Consider the following 23,094-nt stretch of genomic DNA (forward strand, 5'->3'; position numbering starts at 1 on the left):
GCCCATTTCATTCTTTTGCCACAGATAAATGTGATATCTTTTATCAGCAATGAGTGAAGGCATGACTGTCAAGATTGGGTACACAGTGGTACTCGGCAGCACCCTTGACCATGTCGTCATTTGAAGTTAGCTTTTTGCTTAGTCTTGTACTAAGGTGCCAATGTGATATAGTAAAATGAGCATTGAATTTGGTATTAGAAGGGCTAAGTTTTAAGTAGGGCAGCTAGGAGGCTAAGTGGATAGAACACCAGGCCTGGAGTCAAGAAGACTCATCTTCATGAGTTCACGTCTTCGCTCAGATATTTCTTAGTTGTGTGATCCTGGGCAAGTCAGTTTGAATTTGACTCTAATTTAACCTAATTCCTTACTTTGCAAATTACTTCCTCTGTCTGGACCTTAGTTTTCTCATGTCTATGTTTGTTTTTGGTCAGTTGTTTCAGTCATATCCAACTCTGCATGACCCCATTTTGGGTTTTCCTGGAAAAGATATTACAATAGTTTGTCATTTCCTTCTCCAGCTCATTTTACAGATGAGGAAACTGAGGCAAAGAGGGTTAAGAGACTTGCCCAGGGTCAGCCAGCTAGTGTTTGAGGCCAGATTTGAACTCAGGAAGATGAGTCTTCCTGACTCTAGGCCTGGCACTCTGCACTATGGTGCCACCTAGGTGCCCTTTCCTCATGTGAATAGTTACATTTCTTTTAAGGCTTACAAAGCATTTCACATGCCATATATTATTTAGTCCTCTCAGTAGGTACAATCAGTACACCCATTCTATAAATGAGTAAACTATGTTTGGAAAGTTTAAGTGACTTATCCATGGTCTCACGGTGGAGTTTGAACCCTGGCCTCTCTGATTTCTAACCAGCAGACTATAACCCTGCTGAGAGGTCAGAAAAGATGATTTACAAGGTCCCTTTGAGCTCTAAACCCTATAATCCAGCATCTTGCAAGATGGAGGCATATTTTTCTTTGTAGATTGTTATAACGATGTTGAGATAATAGCTTTGGAACAAATACCCTTCGGTGGCTTTATTATCTTTAGCAAATGGTTTCCAAAGAGCCTGTTTTAACTTTTAAGAACAGAAACGGTGGTGGTCTTCCCAAAATGAACAGCATAACCTAACTTGAGTTTTGCTTGGAAATGTAGGCTCTGGGAATTTCAGCCGGATTGAGTCCTCGGCAAGCTGTACTTCTCACTCCAGTCAATCTTATAGGATTGTGGGTCCCTTAGTTAGTTCTGTGGGCCAATGGGTTCTTTGGAATGAGAGGTAAATAAGAGTTATTTGTCTCAACCCTTTAGCATTTTATGATGAGGGTGAAAATGGGTATGAGGATGATAACCGAATATTTTCAAGTTGCATAGTGTTTTTACTTATGTTATTTCATGTGAGCCTCCCAGGAACTCTGGTAAGTAGCTACTATAGGCTTTATCACCCTCCATTCTATGTTGTTGTTCAGTTGTGTCAGTCGGGTCTAACTTGTTGTGACTCCATTTGGGGTTTTCTTGGCAAAGATATTGGAGTGTTTTGTCATTTCCTTCTCCAGCTCATTTTATAATGAGAAAGCTGAGGCAAACAGCCTCAAGTGATTTGTCCAGGGTCACACAGCTAGTAAGTATTTGAGGCTGGATCTGAACTTGGGTCCTCCTAACTCCAGGCCCAGTGCTGTCAGATCTATTGCCCCACCTACTGTCCCCCAACTCCATTCTACATAGGTGAAGAAATTGAGGCTCATAGAGATAATGTGATTTTTTTTCAAGGTTCTATAAGTGTGAATCTGGGTCTTTTTGACTTTAGGTCTAGTGCTCTATCTACTCTGCCATCCAATGAGGAGTAAATGCTGCTACCCCTTACCTCTCCCTATACATACATACCTAAACTTGGCAACTTTCTTTTCTTTTTTTGTAATTGTATTTAATTTTGTTGTTGTTTGTTGTACAACTTATATTTGTTTTTTATAGTATTATATTCCAATTATATATAAATTCCAATTATATATAAGAAAATTATATATAATTATATATATAATTATTATATATTTATATATAAATTATATATAATTATTATATATTTATATATATAAATTATATATATAAATATATATATTATATATTCCAATATATATATAAATTATATATTCATTAAGATTTTTATTTAGTTTACAACACTCAGCTCTGCATGATTTTGAGTTCCAGATTTTCTTCCCCTCACCCCTCCCCAAGCCAGCATGGAATCTGATATATCTTCCACCTATAACTTCACATTGAACTTACTTACACAATAGTCAAGCTGTAAAGTAGAATTGTGATCAATGGAATGAATCATGAGAAAGAAGAAACAAAACCAAAAAAGAGGAAAAAAAAGAGAGCAAACAGTTTGCCCCAATCTGCTTTCATTCTCCATAGTTCTTTCTCTGGATGTAGATAGCTCTCTCCATCATGAGTCCTTCGGAGTTGTCTTATAAAGACAAATTTTAACATTTTAAAATAATTTTGAGTTCCAATTTTCTCCCTCCTCCACTTCCTTTCTCCCTAAGACAGTAAGCAAGTTGATATGTCATATGTGCACTCATGTAAAACATTTCCATATTGGTCATGTTGACAACTTTCTAAATACATTTTTTGGTGTCCTGCATCTGTGAGTTCATCAAAATGGGAACTGTCAAGCAGGAAATTCCTTTTACCAACTCACATCCAGAGCTACTCTCCAAAAGAAAGCTATAGAGAGATGCTCTCAAGAACTAGGTGACTTAATGTAGAGACAGGAGGACTTGAACCCAGGTTTTGTTAACTCAGAGGCTAGACATTCTATCTACTAGGTCACAGGGGCTTTACATACGCTATTTTCCTTTACCAGAGTTTCCACAATGTGATTAGGATATCAAGGGAAAATAGATGGACCCCTCACTTCCTGACTTAAGGTTTTTCCCCATTGGGCAAAATGAGCTGGAGAAAGAAGTGGCAAACCACTCCAGTATCTTTGCCAAGAAACCCCCATGGACAGTATTGGTGTGATACGATCTGAAGGGTCACAAAGAATTGCACATGACTGAATGACCAAAGAACAACAAGTAAGTGTTATCCACAGGATCAGAACCCAAACCTCTCCTGGTTCCAAGCCCAGGTAATGAGTGGTTTTCATTGTGGATGTTCAAGAGTAATATTTCCCTGCTTCAAGAAAGTGTACTGGATTCTCATTTGCAGCAGTTTGACATTTGAAGGGAAAGGTCTGAAGAGAAAGACAGACATAGATGTTATTCAATTACCTAAAGGAGAAGAGGGAAGACAGACCTTTTAATTCCCATCCCATCCTGCTGTTTCCTATTTGAAGCCTTTAATCTCCAGAGACCACCCTACTCCAATCTGTTTCTTCGGTGACTTCTCCTCATTTGTAGCTAACTCTATAACTCTGTGTGTAGACCAGGAACCTGTTTATTCAACTGTTTGAGGGTCCTGTCTGCTCTGGGATCAAGAAAGGATGGTACATTTGGGGGGATGATGGGAAAGGCTGCCTACCTCCAATGAATTCAAACTCCCTTTTAAATTACTCCTTCCTTGGCAAGTCGAAAGAGTGCTGGACTTGGGAGTAACCTGTCTTCTAATCCAGCCCTGTTTCTTTTTGGCTACGTGACTAAAGTCACCCTAATTTTTTGGACATCAGTTTTCTCATCTGTTAAGGGCTAGACGATTTCTAAGGTCTGGTTTGGCTACAGGATCTGATGGCTTGCCCATCATTTTGTAAGAAGCACAAGAAGTCAAAGGTACAAAAGAATTTAGGTAATCTTCAGCTGGACTCTACCTGGCCCTTCCAGTTCACCTGCCATCCCCTCCCCCCAACACTGCTCAGTTAAGGGACCTCCTCCTGCAACAGATCAAAGGAAGGAATTAAGCCAAATAGTTACCTCATTCTCCAAAACAAAGCTCTTTTTGCTAAAGCAATTAGCTCCCCATCATTCTTGATGTTATCTTAAGAGCAGGTTAGCAAGTTTGAAAGGCCTGCCTTGTGAATAAGGAGAAATACACTGCCTTCCATGCTTCCAGATCCTAGGGGTTTTAAATGATTTAGCATAAACCACCCCCCTCTCCCCAATCAGAAAAGAAAACAAATAAGCAACAGAGCTTCCCTCAAGTTATTAGAGTTAGAATCCCTCCAAATCTCTTTCCTGGATTAAACTTTAATACATAGTTGACAGTTTCCCATGTATCCTAAATGGTCAAGTTTCCTATTACCTGTGATACTTTGTCACAAAGAGTCATGACAAAGAGTCAAAGTGGCCCTGTAGAAAGAACATTGGCTTTGGAGGATACACTTGAGCTCTAGAAGCTCTGGGTTCAAAACCTGCGTCTTATAAAGTCGCTAATTTTGTCTTAACCCAATCAGAGAAACTTCAAAAAGAACAAATAGTAGGGTCAGCTTAGCAACCTTGCTGTGGCTACCCCAAAACCTTCCACAACCACATAAAGAATGAGTCACACATAATTCTGAAAGGAAAGGGAAGAAACATCACAATGAGTCATTTTTGTAGCCTAGAATGGCTTAGATCTGGAGTGGACAGAAGTGGCACTGGCTGTAGGCTGCAGCTGCAGCAGCAGCAGCAGCAGCAGCTGCAGCGAACAGCCCAGAGCCCCCAGGGATAGTAAGGAGACTGAACATCTGGTCAGGAAGAGACCCCAGGGGACCTCTTTACCCAGCCCTGGAGGCAGGAGCAAATGCTGTCTGGAAGCTCTGTTCCCAGGCAGACATTTAGGCCAGTCATTTCTCTTCCCCCCCATCTCTAGATGAGCATAGCCTAACTCTAAAAGTCAAATAGCCTGGAAAAATGAGCAAATAATGAACTAAGAACCTGATCATGGTGCTAGGGAAGCTCAAGACAAAAATAGAAAAGAAGACAATGATTTGAAAACATACAAGCAATGGCTTAAAGAAAAATCTAGATTGGACACGAATCCAACAAGAATTCCTAGAAGAGCTAAAGAAACATTTTTTTTAAAACAAATTAAGAGCAGTAGAGGGGAAAATGGGGGAAAGAAATGAGAGCTGTGAAAGAAAATTATGAAAAGAGAATTAACAGCTTGGTGAAAGAGGCACAAAAGTTACTAAAGAAAAATAACTCCTTAAGAAAAAAAAATGGCCAAATGGTAGAAGAGGTAAAAAACTTCACTGGAGAAACTAATGCCTTACAAATTAAAATTGGCTAACTGGAAGTCGATGACTTCTTCAGACATCATGAAACAAAACAAAGTTGAAGGTCTGAAAAAAGTAGGACAAATTGTGAAATATCTCAGGCAAAAACAACTGACCTTGTGTCAAGGAGAGATAAATGAGGAAACAGGCTTAGAGAGGTTAAGTGACTTGTCCAAAGCCTTCAAGGTAGGATCTGTGTCATACTCTCTGTGGTGTCATACTGCTAACTCTCAATTTCTTCTGTGAATAGAGGCTAATAACACTTTCCTAACAGCTTTATTGTGAGGATCAGATGAGATAATGTATGAAAAACATTTTGTAAACCTTAAAGCCTATATAAATGTGAGCTATTATATCTGAGAAATCTGCAAGATCTTGAACATTTTAATGACGTATCTGTCAGCACTCTTTTTGTGTGGATATTTTGTACCACACAGCATTCAGCTAATCAGCCCATGGATTTAATCTTATCACTTAACTGCCCCTTCCTCCTAGTATCCTCTATAAAACACTATTGCTGGGCTGTGCCTCTAGTTATCTGTAATATTAACAAACCCTGTATCAGATAACAGGTCAAATTCTCTTCTCATTCTGTGGAAGACTTCATATCTTACTAATCTGATTTTCTGTGAAGAATCTAGTTACAGGGGTGGGGGAAGTGTGGTCTTCATGCTTCAGGCTGCCCATCCCTGAGAGGGAAATTTCAGAAGAGACAAGGAAAAATCTGAGTGAGGTTTTCCTTTCCCCCATTTAAAAGGGCAAGTGATCGGGTTAAATTCAGCTGCCTCTTTAAATGGCAAACAGATTAGATGTGACCTCTAGGGAGATCAGGGTAGCCTAGAGGGTAGGTTTAGAAATCTATAAATTCCTTGCTACATAGTAGGTCTTGTTAATAAGTGCCAACTGATTGGCCGATGGGCAGCTAGACCGGTAAGCCTTCTACATGTCTATGACTCTCCTTTGGTGTGAGTGAGGCATCTTGGGAGGCCCCTTCTGACATGCACCCATGTCCGAGCTAAAATTCACCTTCTACGAGAAGACTTTCTCAAATCCCTGTTAATTCTAATGCTTCCCTTGGCTGATTATTCCCAATTAATCTTGTATAGAGCTTTTGTGCAGTTATTTGCATGTTGTCTCACCCATTAAACTTGTTTGCTCCTTTAGGCAGGGAATGTCTTTTACCTTTCTTTGTGTCCCTGATGCTTAGCACAGTGCTTGGCACATAGTAGGTGCTTAACAAATGTTTAGAACTGAATGATTAAGGAAGGTAGAGAGGGCATGAGAGGAGAGAACAGAATTAATGTGATTATAGAATTTTCAGCAGGAAGGGACCTCAGAGGCCATCAGATCCAAATGCCTCTCTTTATAGATAAGAAAACAGTGATTCAGAGAGTTTAGATGAAAGTACAGTCTGATAAAGTGATAAATATAGAATCAGGATTTGAATCTAGCTCAGCACTCCAAAAGCAGCATACCATGCTGAGAATGTGACAGGTAGTTAATAAAAGGTTGAGCTATGACTTAGGAGGATTAAATTACTTACAGAATTTTTACTGTGATCACAAAGTTCATTTGCATGAGAATGTGAATTTGGGTGTATTCTAATGCATATGTATACAATTTAGAAAGTGCTTTCCTTATAAAGATCCTGGGAGGTAGATGGCATAAGTATCACTTTCATTTTGCCAAGGAGGAAACTGAGGTACCAGAGAGGTAACATAATTTGAATAGTGAATACCTACTAGAAGAATACTTACTCTGCTTGTAAGTAGTATCATAGTAGTCCTCCCAACCCATTTAATAGATAAGGAAACTGAGTCCTAGAGAGGGAAAGTTACACATCCAAGGTCACACAGTAAGTGGTAAAGCCTGCTCCTGAACTCATGTTATTTGACTGCAAAGCTAGGGCTTTACCAGTTATATCTTCTAACTCCATTCTGGTGTTCTTTTCCACTGTACATTGCTACCTCTCAGATTTGCTGATTCTAGGTCCAGTGGTATTTCTACTGACCATATTTATATGCCTTATGCAGTATGTGCTTCAGCCTCAAGAAACAGAGAAGGAAGGGAGGAAAGGGAAAGGAGAGAGCAGTGGAGGAAGGAAAGAAAGAATGAAAGAAGGAAGAGGTAGAGGGAAAGAAAGGAGAAAATGTAGGTCATATAAGTATTTTCCTTTTTGTTGTATTGATTTTATGTAGCTTGGTGCAAGGCTTACATAGGAATGCACAATGACTAATTCTGAGATAGTGATTGGATGAAAGAAATAGGTGTCTATGCATTATGCCCTTACTACAACTATACCCCATTCCCTTCATATTTGAAAGATGAGAACTCAATTTATAGTATCTGGTATCATCAAACAGGCTGGCAGGTTCTTTGTCTCCCCAATACTTGGGAAAAGGTGTTTACTTTTTCTGTCCCTGCCCTTGGCATCAGCCACCAGGGCAGCAAGATGGCCTAATGGGAAGAGTGTTGGATTTGGTGATTCCACTCAGGACTTTTTCCTAGTTGTGAAACTATAAAAAAACCACTTCCCCAGGGCAGCTAGATGGGGCAGTGAGTAGAGCACCAGCCCAGGAGTCAGGAGGACCTGAGTTCAAATTCGACCTCAGACACTTGACACACTGTGACCTTGGGCAAGTCACTTAACCCCAATTACCCTGCCAAAACAAACAAACCAAAATAAATCACTTCTCCTTTCTAAACCTCAATTTCCTCACCCTTAAAAGGGGGAATAATTAACATACCTTGTCCCAGTGTCCCTGGATTGTTGAGAGGCTCCAAAGAAGTGGAAAGAAGGCTGGTGTTAGAGTAAAGGGGAACTGGGTGTGATTATCAGCTCAGATGCTTCCCACCTGTGTGACCCTGATTTTGCCTCTGGACATGTTTCCTCAACTTTACATACAATGAGAGGGCTACACAAGATGATCTCTATGGCCCTCTGAGGTCCAGACTTACTGATCTCAGGTAGAAGCCTTTGTAAACTTTAAAGAGCTAGGTAAATGTTAGCTCTCATTACCTCAGTACCCTAAAGCAAATGGTTTGTGCTCTGTGATTCCATCCTTAAGGTGAATGCAGTAAGGAAAACTTTTATGTACTATACTGGCTGAAAGATGCTTAAAAAAATTCAGTTTTTGTGTGGAGAGAGGGTCTCATAGGTCACATGGAATCTAATCCTCCTTCCATTCCTTCTTGTTTTTTTTAATTTTTCAGTTCATAATTTGAGACCTGCTGATATCAAGGTGATTGGAGCCATGGGAGACTCAATTACTGTAAGTCATTCGGATTGGGGGACGGAGAATGAGTCTGGCTGAGTTCAGTCCGATTCAATAAGCATTTATTAAGTGTCTACTATTTTCTAGACACTATGCTAAGCTCTGGAGGTATAAACCCAAAAAATAACACAGTATAAACAAGGAGTTTATAATCGACTGGCACAGTAATAGTATGTATACAGATAAGTCAGTAATAAAATATATATAAAAGTAAATTTCAAGGGGTGGGAGGGGGATACTACCAACTCACATGCAGATATGAGGAAGGGGAGCATTTCATCATAGGCAACAGCCCATGAAAAGGCTCAGATGTTGGAGATCGATTGTTCCATACAGAATCCAGCAAGTTGGCTGGTTTGGAAGGGGCAGAGCACATGTAATAAGGCAGGAAAGATAGGTTGTAGCCAGAGAGTAAAAGGTCTTAAATTCAAAACTGGCATTTTGTCTTTTATTCTCAAGGTAATAAGGAGCCACTGAAGCTTCTCGAACAGAGGAGTAAGAGCAGTCAGACTTTAGGCTTTAGGTTTGGGGTAATTTGAGGAAGTCTTCATTGACATGAGGACCTGGAAACAAAAACGTATTCCAGAACAAATCCCACAGTTTCTATCCCTCTCAACTGTAGTAAAGTCTTTTTTTTTTTTGCTTTAAACTTCCAAGATGTTCTTCATCCCTACCATACCCTTCACATTAATCCTCTGCCACTGCCAGTTTGTGGTGAATGGGAGGAAGGTAGTTTTAAAATCTAAAGCTCAGGATAAGTGTGGTGGCTTAAATGACAAGAAGTAGTCAGGTGCTATATAATAATAATGAATGAAGGGTTAGTAAGGATAATAATCACAATTATAATAGCTCATTTATATAGCACTCCAAGTTTGCAAAACATAATTTCATTTGATTCTCATAACAACTCTGGTATGTAGGTGTTATTATCTCTATTTCACAGATGAGGAAAGTGAGGCATGAAAAATGAAGTGACTTACTCAGGGCCACCCCACTATTAAGTGTCTGAGGTCCGATTTGAAATCAGGTCTTCCTGAAAAGGTTTTGGCAAAATGATGATGGGTAGTGAACCATAGGTTTCTAGGGGTACTCGAGACCCCAAAATACCTATACGCCAGGTCCTGTCAAAAGAATTCGACTCAAGCCTTCTCAGCCAAGGGAAAAGACAGAGTTTATTAGGGAGTCACCATAATGGGTTGTCTTAAGAAATCCCACCCTTTGTGATGCCTGTTTTCACAAGTTCAATCTGAGCTGAGCTAGATTGAACCTGAGCACCTTCATGGAGGCAAGATGGAGATTATATACACAAAGATTGTAAGTTTGAGGGATTGAAGGGTGGTCTGGGGTGACTAGAGGAGGGGTTCAGGGAGGGTCTTGAGGAGGAGTCCAAAGATAAGGTCAGACTCCAGGAACCAAGAGAATGGGTTTAAGGGCAGGAAGTGGCTGAAGGAATGTCAAGGTTGGGAAGTAACTGAAGGCATGCATTTTGATAGTAACAATAGAGGGCAAGGCTCAGGTAGAGATTTTGGCCTAATGATAATGTAAGGCTTATGGCCTTAGGGGAAGGCCAGATCCAGTTGGAAGATAGAAGAAGAATTCAAGGAGGCGCCCAGAGACTGTATTCCAGATTCAAGGGGGTTCCCAGAGACTGTGCCCTCATCATTCCTCTCCAGGGATACTGCTCTAACCATTACACACACTACTAAGTTGCTTTGATGAGCAGGGCAGTAGGAGGAGAGGGTGATGCTAATAAATTCTACCCAACCCTCTACCACCTCTGCTCTTAAAGAAACCTACAGGCCACCCCCACCCCTCCAGATGCCCAGCGAGAAAACTAGGTGGTCAGCACAGATTTATTCATTTGGATGGTTCTCAAGGTCGTCAAGAAGCAACTGAACATGGGTAAGGTCTAGATATAAGAGGGAAATTTGTCAGGCTACTAGATCTGATATATTTTTACTAGAGATTCATGACTCCTTTGGAGGTGACCCCTGATAAGGGGTCTTAAGCTGGCAATTTGATAACCTTTTCTCTGCTTTGAAAGCCCTACCCCCAAATCCTTCAAATGCGACATTGACCTGCACCAGTTAGAAAGGGCAGAGGGTTTTTCATTAGCTTTCTGGAGCTTCCCTCAGGGATGGTGCCCAGTTCTTACCCAAACAGCAGAAACACTGGGAGCTGCTATTGTTCTGGGCCCTACCACTTATTGCTGGCCCTCTTAGTTCCTTTCTTTAGCATACTTTCAGGGTAGGTAATGAGTCATCAGGTGTCAGCAAAGTTTTATAGGTTTTTTTGGATGATCTCCAGGGAATTCCCCCAATGCAGCATCAGCTCCTGGCATGACCTGAACAGGAAAGCTAGATAATGGGGGAAAGGGAGCAGTTTACTCCCTCCCCTATTTAGGAGGTCAGATTCCTTCACAAAGAGCCACTTGCTAGCTTTGAGTGCTTAGAAATATGTCGATTGTTAGACCTGGGAGACTTTAGAGATCATTTAAATCAAGGGCTCTTAATCTTGTACATGTCATGGACTTCCTTGGCAGTCTGTACCTTGTCCTATGGATCCCATTCACTGAATGACATTTTGTCACCTACATCCATAATGGAAGGAAATGCTAAATTTCAGTTGTTAGTAAAAATAAAGAAGTGATTTTTTTTCCCATCCAAACTCCTGGACCCTCCAAGGAGTCTGTGGAACACACGTTAAGAACCCTTGATCTAGTCCAATGCTTTCATTTTACAGAAAGAAAGATAGAGGCACAGAAAAGGTAAGAGATTTCCCTTGTGTCACCCAGTTAGTTTATGACAAACAGAGCTAGCACTAGGAAGGGCAGCTAGGTTTCCCAAGTGTATTGAATGCAGGGCCTGGAGTCAGGAAGACCTGAGTTCAAATTTGGCCTTAGACATTTACTGGCTGTGTGACATAGTATAATAAAAAAAAGATAATTGCACATAAAAAAAGATAATTGCACATGTAACCACAAATCTATTGTGTACAACTTGCTATTCTTTTTTTTCCCTTCCTCTTAAATATATGATAATTCTTTTTCTCTCCTTTTTTTTCTTCCCTTCCCCACAAGATGGCTACCTGTAGACACAAATGGTTATGTGCGTACACATGCACCCCCACATATATATATATACATGTATACATGTATGCGTGTGTATGTATGTGTGCTTACACAATACACGCTTACACATACATATACACATCAGTACCTCCAGGCAACTATAAGAGAAGCTACTGACCTCTGTTGGTAGAGAAAGCTTCTTATACTAATGAATACGTAGGTCCAGTCCTTCTCCATCTCTAAATACATGGGTTCACATGTTCAGTCAAAGAACTTGAATTCTGAGGCAGACAAAGGATAAGCACCAAGTCCAAATATGGTAAATTGTCATCTCCAAATGTACGTGAGTATTTCTTGCATGGACAGGAATGTGAATCCTCTTCTAAGGAATGCTCTTCTCTCTCCTTTTTACATATCAGGCAGGTAATGGTGCAGGATCCATATCCGGCAATATCGTTGACGTCCTAATTCAATACCGAGGTCTGTCTTGGAGGTGAGTATGTCACCACCCTTACCTTCTTGTGAGGGATGAGGGCCAGTTTTCCAGAAGACGAGGAGTGGGTTGGAGGAGGCTGCTCTGGGGGAGAGGAGGAAGATAGTGATGTCAGGCTGTTCTTCATCCTGAGCACAACCTGATGAATGGCTCATATCTCCTTAAAGATGTCATCGGGCTACCCCAGGGATAGGGATTGAAAACTGAGCACTGATCTGGGGCCCAAACCATAGATGATGGGAAAGCTTTGGCCTCAAAATGTCTCTTAGGTCATGGTAGATAGAGCAGATGAGATTCTAATTGGGATCGGTAACTCTAAGTGAGCCCTCCACTTGATGCTACCCTGAATTTCATAACTTCCTCTGAAGAAATGACCCCAGGCAAGAAGAGAGCCAGCACTCACAGTGAACCCCTTCACCCTCACCTCTGGCCACCCCTCCAATCTGTAATGCGAATTGAGGAGTGTTAGATCTTCCTGGCCCATTAATAGGCCTCATGTGGAGCCCATTAAGGGAAGCTTGCTTGTAGGAAGGCTTGCACACCTTTTGTTAGTAAGCCAATTAGGCAGTGAGTCAGGTTGTGATGCCTTTTGGCTCTGATCCTATGTATTAGATGAAAGAGTATATGTTATGAGAGGTGAGGTTTGTTTTAGGGGCTTGCTTACAAGAAAGATGTGATTCTCTGGTTGAGGCTCGAGTTGAGGCTCTGTTCAGAGCTCCCTGACTGCTCAGAGGGTAAAGGCTCTCTCGATTCAGTGGTAGATGTAAAGCTTTCATTCAGGCAGTAGAGCCCTTGTCTGTTGGTCTTTATTTCTCTTTTCTATAATTCTTATATTTCTTATGTTTGTATTTTATGTGATTAAAAAAGAAAGATTGTTGACCCCTGAAACAACTATCTTTCCTTAGTAAAGCAGGTAAAAGAACCTTTACTAGCAGCCATCCTGGGTATGCCAGTGTGGTTGCCGTTACACCATCCCTGTAATAACTATCTGCAAGCTGAAGCCTCTAATGTGATAGGGAGCCCTTGTGGATCACAAGAGCCAGAAAGGCAAATGGCTTCAAAGGCAAAGTGAAAAATGTTGTTTATTTTAGTTTCTTTACTCCAAACCCCAAGCACCGAGTAAACAAAATGGCTGTAGGAAAAACCCTGGATTTGAAGGCAAATGAATTTTGGTTAAATCCCAGCTCTATCCTTTATGAACCCGGACACTTCACTTAACCTCTTTGGGCCTCAGTTTCCTCAGCTGTAAAAGGAAAAGGGTTGAACTGATGACCTTTAAAGTGTCTTCCAGTTCTAAAACGTTTGTTCCAAACTGAACATTTAAAAGTCAGATTTTGGGGGGGAATAGCCAGGAGGGGAGAGGAAATTCTACTGTATGAAGGTGTAGCAGAATGAATGTACAATGTTAACCCAGGGAGAAAAAGTGTCTTTTCCCCTATGAGTGGCTCTTTAAGTGTGTGGTTCTGCTTTCCTATCCTTCTAATCACTGTTTTCTTCCTTCCCACCCCTCCCCCACCTTGGAACAGTGTCGGCGGAAATGAGAACATCAGCACTGTTACCACCCTAGCAAGTGAGTACCTGCTCTGTGGCGCTTGGCAGGGGCTGGGGATCCCAGGGGTGATTTATGGCGCAGTTTGCCTGTGGAGTCCGTTTAGCTCCAATCGAGGCATCTGGTAGGGAAGGGTCATCCCTCCTGCAGGCTACAACACACTGCCTTGAGGTAGTGTTTCCAGTGATGAAACCCACAAAACTGCCACCCACTGGTAAGATGGGGTGCAGTGCACTCTGGTTCTGGAGTCCCCTGCCCCACCCCCAAGTTGGTCTGGGCTGTTGGGTTTCTGGATGGCACTTGTATTTGAGGTTGTGAGAGCAGGTGGGGAAGTGAGTGACTAGGAGGAAGGGGTGTGAGTTCAGCCCCAGAGCAAAATCAGGATATTACAAATTGCCTCTAATTTGGGAAATGAATGAAGAGAGAGACCCAGAAAGAAAGAGAAGAGAATGTGAAGAGATGAAAGCTGGCAGTCGTGGAGTCAACAACTGTTTATTAAGCACCTACTATGTGATAGGCACAGTCCTAAGCATTGGGGATAAAAAGAATAGCACCTCCCTCCTCCTATACATACACAGAGTCTTTATTCTCAAGATACTTCCGGTCTAAGGGAAGGCAGGTAGGCATCATTGCAGTCCCAAGATCCAAGTTTGAACCCTTCCTCTGTTACTTAACTGTGGTAACTTGGGTAAGTCATTTAACCTCAGTGGCTCTTAGTTTCTTCATCTGTTTAACAGAGTGGTTGGACTTAGATGGCTTCTGAAATACCTTTCAACTCTCAATCTAGTGAGCAAAGGCAGGAAGGAAGGGAAAAAGAAGGAAAACAAGAAGAAAAGAGAAGCGAAAAAAAATGGAGGGAGAAGGGAATTGGGGAGGCTTGAGCAAGATGGTGGGAGTATTTGCCCCCTTGTACTTTGAGTTCTTATAAAAACAAATGCAGATTACCACCCATAGTATGTTTTGGGTGCCCTGGGACCCCGGTTCCTGGAAAAACAAATGGCTTAGATGTGATGTAGTGTGTGTACCCAACATCATACGTAATGTTGCCTTCACAGCGGTGAAAGGTGAAGGGAGTCTGCTATCTTGATCTCATTCTGCAAACGTAGCCATATTTGGGGCCCATCACAAGCCTCCTACTATTTTACATTTCTTTTTTAAGTCTGACTACAGTCTGTCATGCTCCTCCCTAAATCCCGTACCATTTTCCAGAAGGAGAGTTCTATGTGTGCCTATCCTTGTTTTTACCCCCTTCATAGTGTTTTTTGTAAGCTACGATACCATTAAGTCATTTTAAAATCTGTTACTAAGACTCTGATACTTAACAGTACAAAATGATGTCATAGCCAAGAGTAAATAGAAGTGACCAGAATTTGGAGCCCAACCCAGATTCTGGGAATTTTAAGTAGGCACGATTCTGTGCCCAAATGCATTCCCTGACTTCTTCATTTCAAGGTCTGTACAAATGAGCTATAAATAAGCTTCTCTGGTGCTGAGGGATTATTTGGGATGCTCAGTAAATGTGAGTCACTGTACAATCAGCAGCCTATAGAGCGTCATTGCAGCTAACCATTCCAGTGTGTTCTGTAGCTTGAAGTGCTAGCTAAAGCCCAGAGCAGCTGGTTTTCCACCAATCACCGGGCATTTATTTTTATATTTTTAAAATTTTATCATTTTTATTTAATATTTTGGTTTTCAACATCGATTTCCACAAGATTGTGATTTACAAATTTTCTCCCCATTTCTACGCTCCCCCCAACTCCAAGGTGGCATATCATCTGATTGCCTCGTTCCCCAGGCAGCCCTCCTTTCTGTCACCCAATTCCCCCACCATCCCCTTTCCCCTTACTTTCTTGTAGGACAGGATAGATTTCTATGCCCCATTCCCTATAAATCTTGTTTCCCAGCTGCATGCGAAAACAGCTTTTTTTTCTTGAACATCTGCTTTTAAAACTTTGATTTCCAAATTCTCTCCCCTCTTCCCTTCCTACCCTCCCTCCCTAGGAAGGCAAGCAATTCAACATAGGTCACACATGTATCATTATGTAAAATACTGCCACAACACTGATGTTGTGAAAGGCTAACTATATTTCCTTCCATCCTATCCTGACCCCCTTTATTTAATTTTCTCCCTTGACCCTGTCCCTTTTCAAAAGTGTTTGCTTTTAATTACCTTCTCCCCCATCTGCCTTCCCTTCTATCATCCCCTCCTTTTTATTCCCTTCCCCTTACTTTCCTGTGGAGTAAGATACCTAACTGAGTGTATATGGTATTCCCTCCTCCAAGATGAATCCAATGAGAGCAAGATTCACTCATTCCCCCTCGCCAGCCCCCTCTTCCCTTCCAACAGAACTACTTTTTCTTGCCACTTTTATGTAAGATGATTTACCCCCTTCTATCTCTCCCTTTCTCCCTCTCTCAATATATTCCTCTCTCATCCCTTAATTTTATTTTTTTTAGATGTCATCCCTTCATATTCAACTCACCCTGTGCCCTCTGTCTATATATATGTATATTCCCTTCCTCTGGTCTTTTTGCTGAGAAAGCTTGAAAGTCCTCTATTTTACTGAAAATCCATATTTTGCCTTGGAGCATTATACTCAGTTTTGCTGGGTAGATGATTATTGGTTTTAATCCTAGCCCCTTTGACATCTAGAATATCATATTCCAAGCCCTTCGATCCTTTAATGTAGAAGCTGCTAGATCTTGTGTTATTCTGATTGTGTTTCTATAATATTCAATTCTTTCTGGCTGCTTGCATTATTTTCTCCTTGACCTGGGAACTCTGGAATTTTGTGACAATATTCCTAGGAGTTTTCTTTTGGGGATATTTTTCAAGAGACTACTGGTGGATTCTTTCAATTTCTGTTTTACTCTCTGGTTGTAGAATATCAGGGCAGTTCTCCTTGATAATTTCTTGAAAGATGATACCTAGGCTCTTTTTTTGATCATGGCTTTCAGGTAGTCCAATAATTTTTAAATTATCTCTCTTGGATCTATTTTCCAGGTCAGTGCTTTTTCCAATGAGATATTTCACATTGTCTTCCATTTTTTTCATTCATTTGTTTCTGTTTGATAATATCTTGATTTCTCATAAAGTCACTAGCTTCCACTTGCTCCAATCTAATTTTTAAGGTGGTATTTTCTTCAGTGGTCTTTTGGACCGCCTTTTCCATTTGGCTAATTCTGCCTTTCAAGTCATTTTTCTCCTCATTGGCTTTTTGCAGCTCTTTTGCCATTTGGATTAGTCTATTCTTTAAGGTTATTTTCTTCAGTATTTTTTTGGGTCTCCTTTATCAAGTCATTGACTTGTTTTTCATGGTTTTCTCACATCACTCTTATTCCTCTTCCCAATTTTTCCTCTACTTTTCTTACTTGCTTTTCCAAATCATTTTTGAGCTCTTCCATGGCCTGAGACCAATTCATGTTTTTCTTGTAGGCTTTTGATGTAGGCTCTTTGACTTTGTTGACTTCTTCTGGCTGTATGTTTTGATCTTCTTTGTCACCAAAAAAGGAATCTAGAGTTTGAGTTTCAGTCTGAGTTCGTTTTCACTGCCTGTTCATGCTCCCAGGCAACTACTTGACCCTTGAGCTTTTTGTCAGGGTATGACTGCTTGTAGGGTAGAGAGTACTTTGTCCCAAGCTTTAGGGTCCAAGCACTGCTGTTTTCAGAGCTACTTCTACTCCACTGCCACCACAGGCTCTGTCACAGCAGCGCTCTTCGTCCCCAAGAACTGCCAACCAGGACCGCAGGCCACAGCAAGAGAATCTTCCTTTGTGCCCACAGAGCACTCCTTGCACTCCCGTTCTGATCTGCTGCTAGATTCCTCCCACTGTGTGAGCCAGGGACTTGGGAAGCAGCTGACACTGGAGCTCTGGAAGCAGCCTCAGGAGCTTCCTGCTGCTTCCACTGCCACTGCTGCAGCTCCCCCTCCACCCCCAGGGCTGCTGGCTAGACCAGTCTCAACTCAGTCCCACTGTTTGCCACTAATCTTCTCCATGGTCTTTGGCGTTTGTGGGTTGAGAAGTCTGGTAACTGTCACAGCTCAATGATTCATGGCCCTCAGGCCTGTTTTGGCCAGCTGTCTCCAGGTGTGGTCTGTCCTGGTGGGGCCCATGCTGGGCTGCGCTCCGCTCCCAGCTCTGTGTGATAGACCCTTCCCAGTGAGCATCCAGCCTCTCCTAGGTTGGAGACCTGTTTCCTTCTGATGTTTCCTGGGTTCCACAGCTCTAGAATTTGTTCAGTCATTTTTTACAGGTGTTTGGAGGGATTTGGGGGAGAGCTTAAGCAAGTCCCTGCTTTCCAGACACCATCTTGGCTCCATTTCTCCTCACCAGGCATTTATTAAGTGCCCACCACGTGCCAGACACTGTGCTAAGCACTTTGGAATACAAGGGCAGAAAAGAAACAGTCTTGGTAAACACCAGGGAAACAAAGGCAAAGAAAAGAATCTTTGCTCTCAAAGAACTTACATCTTATCAGGGAAGATAATATATGAACATGTAATCAAATGCAAGTTATTGATAAGGTATACAAATATATACAAGGTAATTTCCGGATGGGGTAAGCAGTAGCTAACTGGGGTGATGAGGAAAGGTCTTTTGTAGGAGGCAACAAATTGAGCTGAGCTTTTAAGGGAGCTGGAAATTGCTAGAGGAAGGAGTGCAAGGAGGAATAAGGAATTGGAATGGGGCACTGTGGGCTGTGCAAAGGTTTGGGATTGGGAGATGAAATGTTTTCTGTAAGTTATAGTAAGAAGACCAATTTGGCTAAATTGTAGAGTTGATGTGTAAGAAGCCTGAGAAGGTATATTAGAGTCAGGGTGTCAAGCACTTCCGGTACTCAAGAGATGAGTCTATGTTTGGTGCTGACGTCTTGAATAATATGATTTGGGTTGTCTGGGTTAGACAGGAACACCGAAGTTGTTTGAAGGGTGGAAAAGGGAAAATAGCCTAACAAATCTGCGTCTTGTGTCATGATGTGAAGAACACTAATTTGGAGTCCAAAGACGACTGGATTCTGCTATTTGCTACTTGAGTGACCTTGAATATCATTTCCCCTCTTGAATCCTCAGTTTCCTCTTTGGTAAAATAAAGGGCTTGACTGAGGTGGCCTCTGAGGTCCCTTCCAGCTCTATGATCTATAAAATGAAGGGGTTGCACCAGATGATCTCTGAAGTGAATTCCACCTCCAAAAGTCTCATCCAACAATCCAAGGTGTCACTGAGCAATTCAGTTTGATTGAACAAACATTTATTAATTCCTTCTCCATTCTGTGTGGGAAGTACTGTTAAAAAAAATTGAAATAAGACACAATACCTTCCTTCCAGTAGCTGTGAGACTTTGGGCAAGTCACTTATCTCTCAGTCCAGGTGTCCTCATCTTTAAAAGGAGTATAGTAGAACTTACATCATAGGATTGTTGTAAATATCAGATAATATATGCAAATGGCTTTGCAAATCTTAAAATGATACATGGGTGTGCATGCATGTACGCACGTGTATTAACTATTACCTGCATCTCTTTACTGCTCTTTGGATTACCTGCTATGTTAAGCCCTCTAAGATTTTGGTAACTACATAGCATGTAGTGTGTGTACACGGATGTATGTATGTATGTACACATACATATATACATGTACGTACATGTACTTTCGCAGTAGGGAGCAGCTTGTAATCATTGAAACTTCCATGTGGTTTCCCAAATTCAGTTCTGCCTATTTTCCCCTTCAAATTTGACTTTAAACCTAGCTCATTGTACAACTATAGTGCCTGTCCAAGATATTTACATTGATAGATTAATTCTAAATAAGACTATAAATCTATGGTATGTCACGACCTTCAGCCACTCCTTCTTTTGCCTTCTACATCCACTTGGTCTCCTTTGAATGGTCATGGATCTCACTGAGGAGATGCTGGAATGTTCTGAAGGTGGTTCAGTGTGACTATGCAAGCCATCTGCACATAGGTGTATATGAAGAACCTCACCATTTATAGAGAATTAATCTGCCTGTTGGCTTTTGTGCTGGACATAATGATGATAGTGATGAATATCACCAATCTTTTTAAACCTCTCCTTGTTTTATTCCTCATTTGATGTCAATAATCAGGTCATTTGAACAAAAATTACCTAAGGGATTGTATCTATGGAGGAATTTATTGTCACTGTTACATATGCATGGGAATGTGGGCCTTTAAGGCTGCATTTTTTTCTCCCAACTAATTTGATTGTTGTTTCTTGCAATCAATAGAAAATAAAAGCAGTGAGATCTTTTACTAGCCACACCTCTGAATCAGTTGTGTAACTGGGAAGATACAATCTGCTATACGGAATCCTCTGCTCATTCCCTTCTCATGTTTTTATCCAGGACACCTTGGATGCAGAATAGAACATTTTTTTTAAGATTTTATACAGTTGAAAAATAGGCCTATGTATCAGCAGTTAATGATTTCTCTTTGCCTTATCTCTTCCATTTAGGGGAATTTTCTCCCATTTAAGATATCTTGAAAATATTGCCCTGAGTTTTTTTGTAATTTGGTGGATTTCACTGCTGACCACTGTCTATTATCTTTGAATTACTGAACTGTAGAATGAGAAAGGCACCCTATGCTTGGAGGACATCTTTTATTCTAATTTTCAAAAGGGGGAAGAAAGTAGAGTCTGTAAATGATAGGAGGTGATTCTCCCTTCACTGTAGGTCTTCAAGCCAAAGCTGAATGACTACTTTTCAGAATGTTGTTCACATTATTCAAGTATGGTTTGGGTTTGATGGCACCTGAGGTCCTTTCCAACCCTGAGATTCTGTGATCGTTCTCTCAGCATGAATTTCCTTTTCATATATTTTGTCATGTATAGCTGCCCTTCCTGAATTCATTCTCTCTTTTTTTAAGGTTTTATTTAGTATTTTCTCTTTCCCCAGTTACTTGTAAAAACAATTTTTAACATTAGTTTTCAAAGCTTTGAGTTCCAAATTCTCTACCTTCCTCCCTCCTGATCCCTCATCCTCACTGAGAAAGCAAGCAATTCGATGTGGGTTATACATGTATAGTCATGCAAAATATATAATAGTCATGTTGTGAAAGAAAACAGACAAGAAAAAAAGACTCAAGAAAAATAAAGTTAAAAAAAAAGTATGTTTCAATCTGTATTTAGACACCATCAGTTCTTTGCCTGGGGATGAATAGCATTTTTCTTTATAGGTCCTTCAGAGATCAGATCCTTGGATCATTGGATTGCTGAGAATAGCTTAGTCAGTCACAGCTGCTCTTAAAATAATGCTGTTACTTTGTCCCCAGTACATTTCACTTTGCATCAGCTCATGCAAATCTTCAGGTTTTTCTGAGAGCATCTTGTTTATCATTTCTTATAGTACAATAGTTGGAATTCATTCTTTTGAGTGCTAATTCTACTTCCTCAAGCACCACTTTGGATACAAAGGCATTAAGTCCAAATGTAGTGGTTCAACTTTCATCAATGAGACTTGATCACTATAAAAATACTGGAAGTCCTGTTCCATTTCATATTTTTTTGTTGTCCCACTTCTACAAGAAATGCTCTTAGGATGATTAGGCTCAGCTGAACTTTGTGCTAAACTGTGTCTGGGCTTGTTTTTGTTTCCTTCTTTTCGTTATTTGTGCAGTGATTCTGTTTATGATCATCTGTCATCCTCTATTGAAATAGGTTGAAAAGGAACTTGCATTTTAAAAACTTGCCCTTGGCTGCTATGTCTTTCTTAACAGGAGACAGTGTATTTTTTATCTAAGGTGTTTTGTGGGCTCTGTTTGCTTGTTGTGATGAATATTTTATATTGATTAAACTTCGATAAATGTTATTAATTAAAATTAATACGAAAGCTATTTACTAATTTTCAGTCAGTAGCTCATTAGATGTCTTGTAATTGTGTATACTATATTCATGTATTTTATTTCTTTTAATTTAGTGTTAAGTTTGACCTCCATTCCAACCAGTCAGTGGTCTCACTGCATGCAGATGAGATGGCTCGAATTTAATGCCATGTCAATAACTAGTCATTTCTTTTAAGAAACGATATCTCATGGTACAGTCACTTTTGGTTTTGTGATATTTGTTAGCGTTCCACAAACTATGCCTTCCAACTCTCTCCATAAACAAGGTATCCACAGTATATAGGTATGAGACTCCTATGTAGTTGACAAGCCTTTGACCTCATTCATCTTTTCCTCCTGAATCATATCTTCCAATGTTTTCCCTTTTTCTCTTCTCTGCTTATTTTTACATTGGACTCACTATGCACTGATGTATAATTTGACTCAGCTTGAAGTTTATGGTCTCAAGTTCTTAGAATTTCTCTACTTCATCCACTGTAGCAGACATTGCTACGGAAGCTGCCACTGTCTTCATAGTTGTTTGTTCTATTCTCCATGTTCGTCACAAACTCTGCGAGGCAAGGTGACCAAGTATCTCATGAAACAGTATTTCTTGTTGCCCTCAGCCCTACCACCTCCTTTCTTTGCCTTTTTAGTGATAACCTGTAGTGGTGGAAAGGGGTATTACAAGATGCTTTAGAACAGTGTATTCCTGTATGCTTCTTGGGACCCAAGCTATTGTGCATGCAGCATACGGCTAGTGTCTGTTCAGATTTACCATTTCAGGAGAAATAGTTACTGGCATTTCTGTTGCTCTGGCATCAAGTCAGTGGCAATACAGGACCATAGGCTCGTAGATTTGGGGCTAGGAAGGACTTTGGCCCTCTGTTTTAAAGGTAAAGTAACTGAGGCTAGCAAAGGTTAAGTGACTTGCTCCCGATCATGAAGCTAAAAAGTGGCAGAAACAGCTAGGGTGACTAGTGGATAGAGAGAGCAAGACCTGGAGTCAGGAAGACCTGAGTATCAATCTGGCTTCAGGCACTTACTGGCTGTGTGACCCTGGACAAGTCACTTAACCACTGTCTGCCTCAGTTTCCTCATCTATAAAATGGGAATAATAATAGTAATAGCCCCTACGTCCCAGGGTTGTGGTGAGGATCAAATGAGAGAATGTTTGTAAAGCGCCTGGCGAATCTTCAAGTGCTATTACGCAGGGTGTCCAAAAAAAAAGTCATAGTGCGATTAAAAACTATTTTAGTTTGAGCTATTAACGTTTATTTAGTTTAAGCTATTAAGGCTGTTTAGCTTAAGCGCGTAAAGATTAAAAATGAACTATGACTTATGAGACTCTAAATTCTCGCTGTTATTTTTAGTAAAGCAATAACCCAGGTCTTCCCAGCTCCAAGTCTAGCACTCTCTACTATACCGCATTCAGCTAGGACCTTGCTCTGGTCTGAGATTAATCTGGGTCTTGTTATCCTGCAGATAGAGGGGCAGTGTGGTATGTTGGGTAGAGATGCCCCTGATCTGGGTTTGAATGCTGCTTCATATACTTATTAGCTGTGTCACCTCGGGTTAGGGGGTCACAGCCTCTTGGCAATGAGGGTATTGTGTCTTGATGACCTCCAAGGTCCCTCCCAACTCTAAATTTATGATTCTATGATAGAAGAAGTCACATGCTT

At 40.9% G+C, this 23,094-nt stretch overlaps 1 protein-coding gene across 1 annotated transcript in view; it reads left to right on the top strand.

Annotated features, from left to right (window-relative positions):
* PLB1 (phospholipase B1) overlaps positions 1 to 23,094 on the top strand; it is a 191,756-nt gene that overhangs the window by 48,019 nt on the left and 120,643 nt on the right. The window contains 3 exon segments of the mRNA XM_036749921.1: positions 8,398 to 8,456; positions 11,949 to 12,022; positions 13,549 to 13,592. Of these exon segments, the coding sequence (XP_036605816.1) occupies positions 8,398 to 8,456; positions 11,949 to 12,022; positions 13,549 to 13,592 (177 nt within the window).

The sequence above is a fragment of the Trichosurus vulpecula genome, chromosome 3, assembly GCF_011100635.1.
Source record: "Trichosurus vulpecula isolate mTriVul1 chromosome 3, mTriVul1.pri, whole genome shotgun sequence".
Lineage (NCBI taxonomy): Eukaryota > Metazoa > Chordata > Mammalia > Diprotodontia > Phalangeridae > Trichosurus > Trichosurus vulpecula.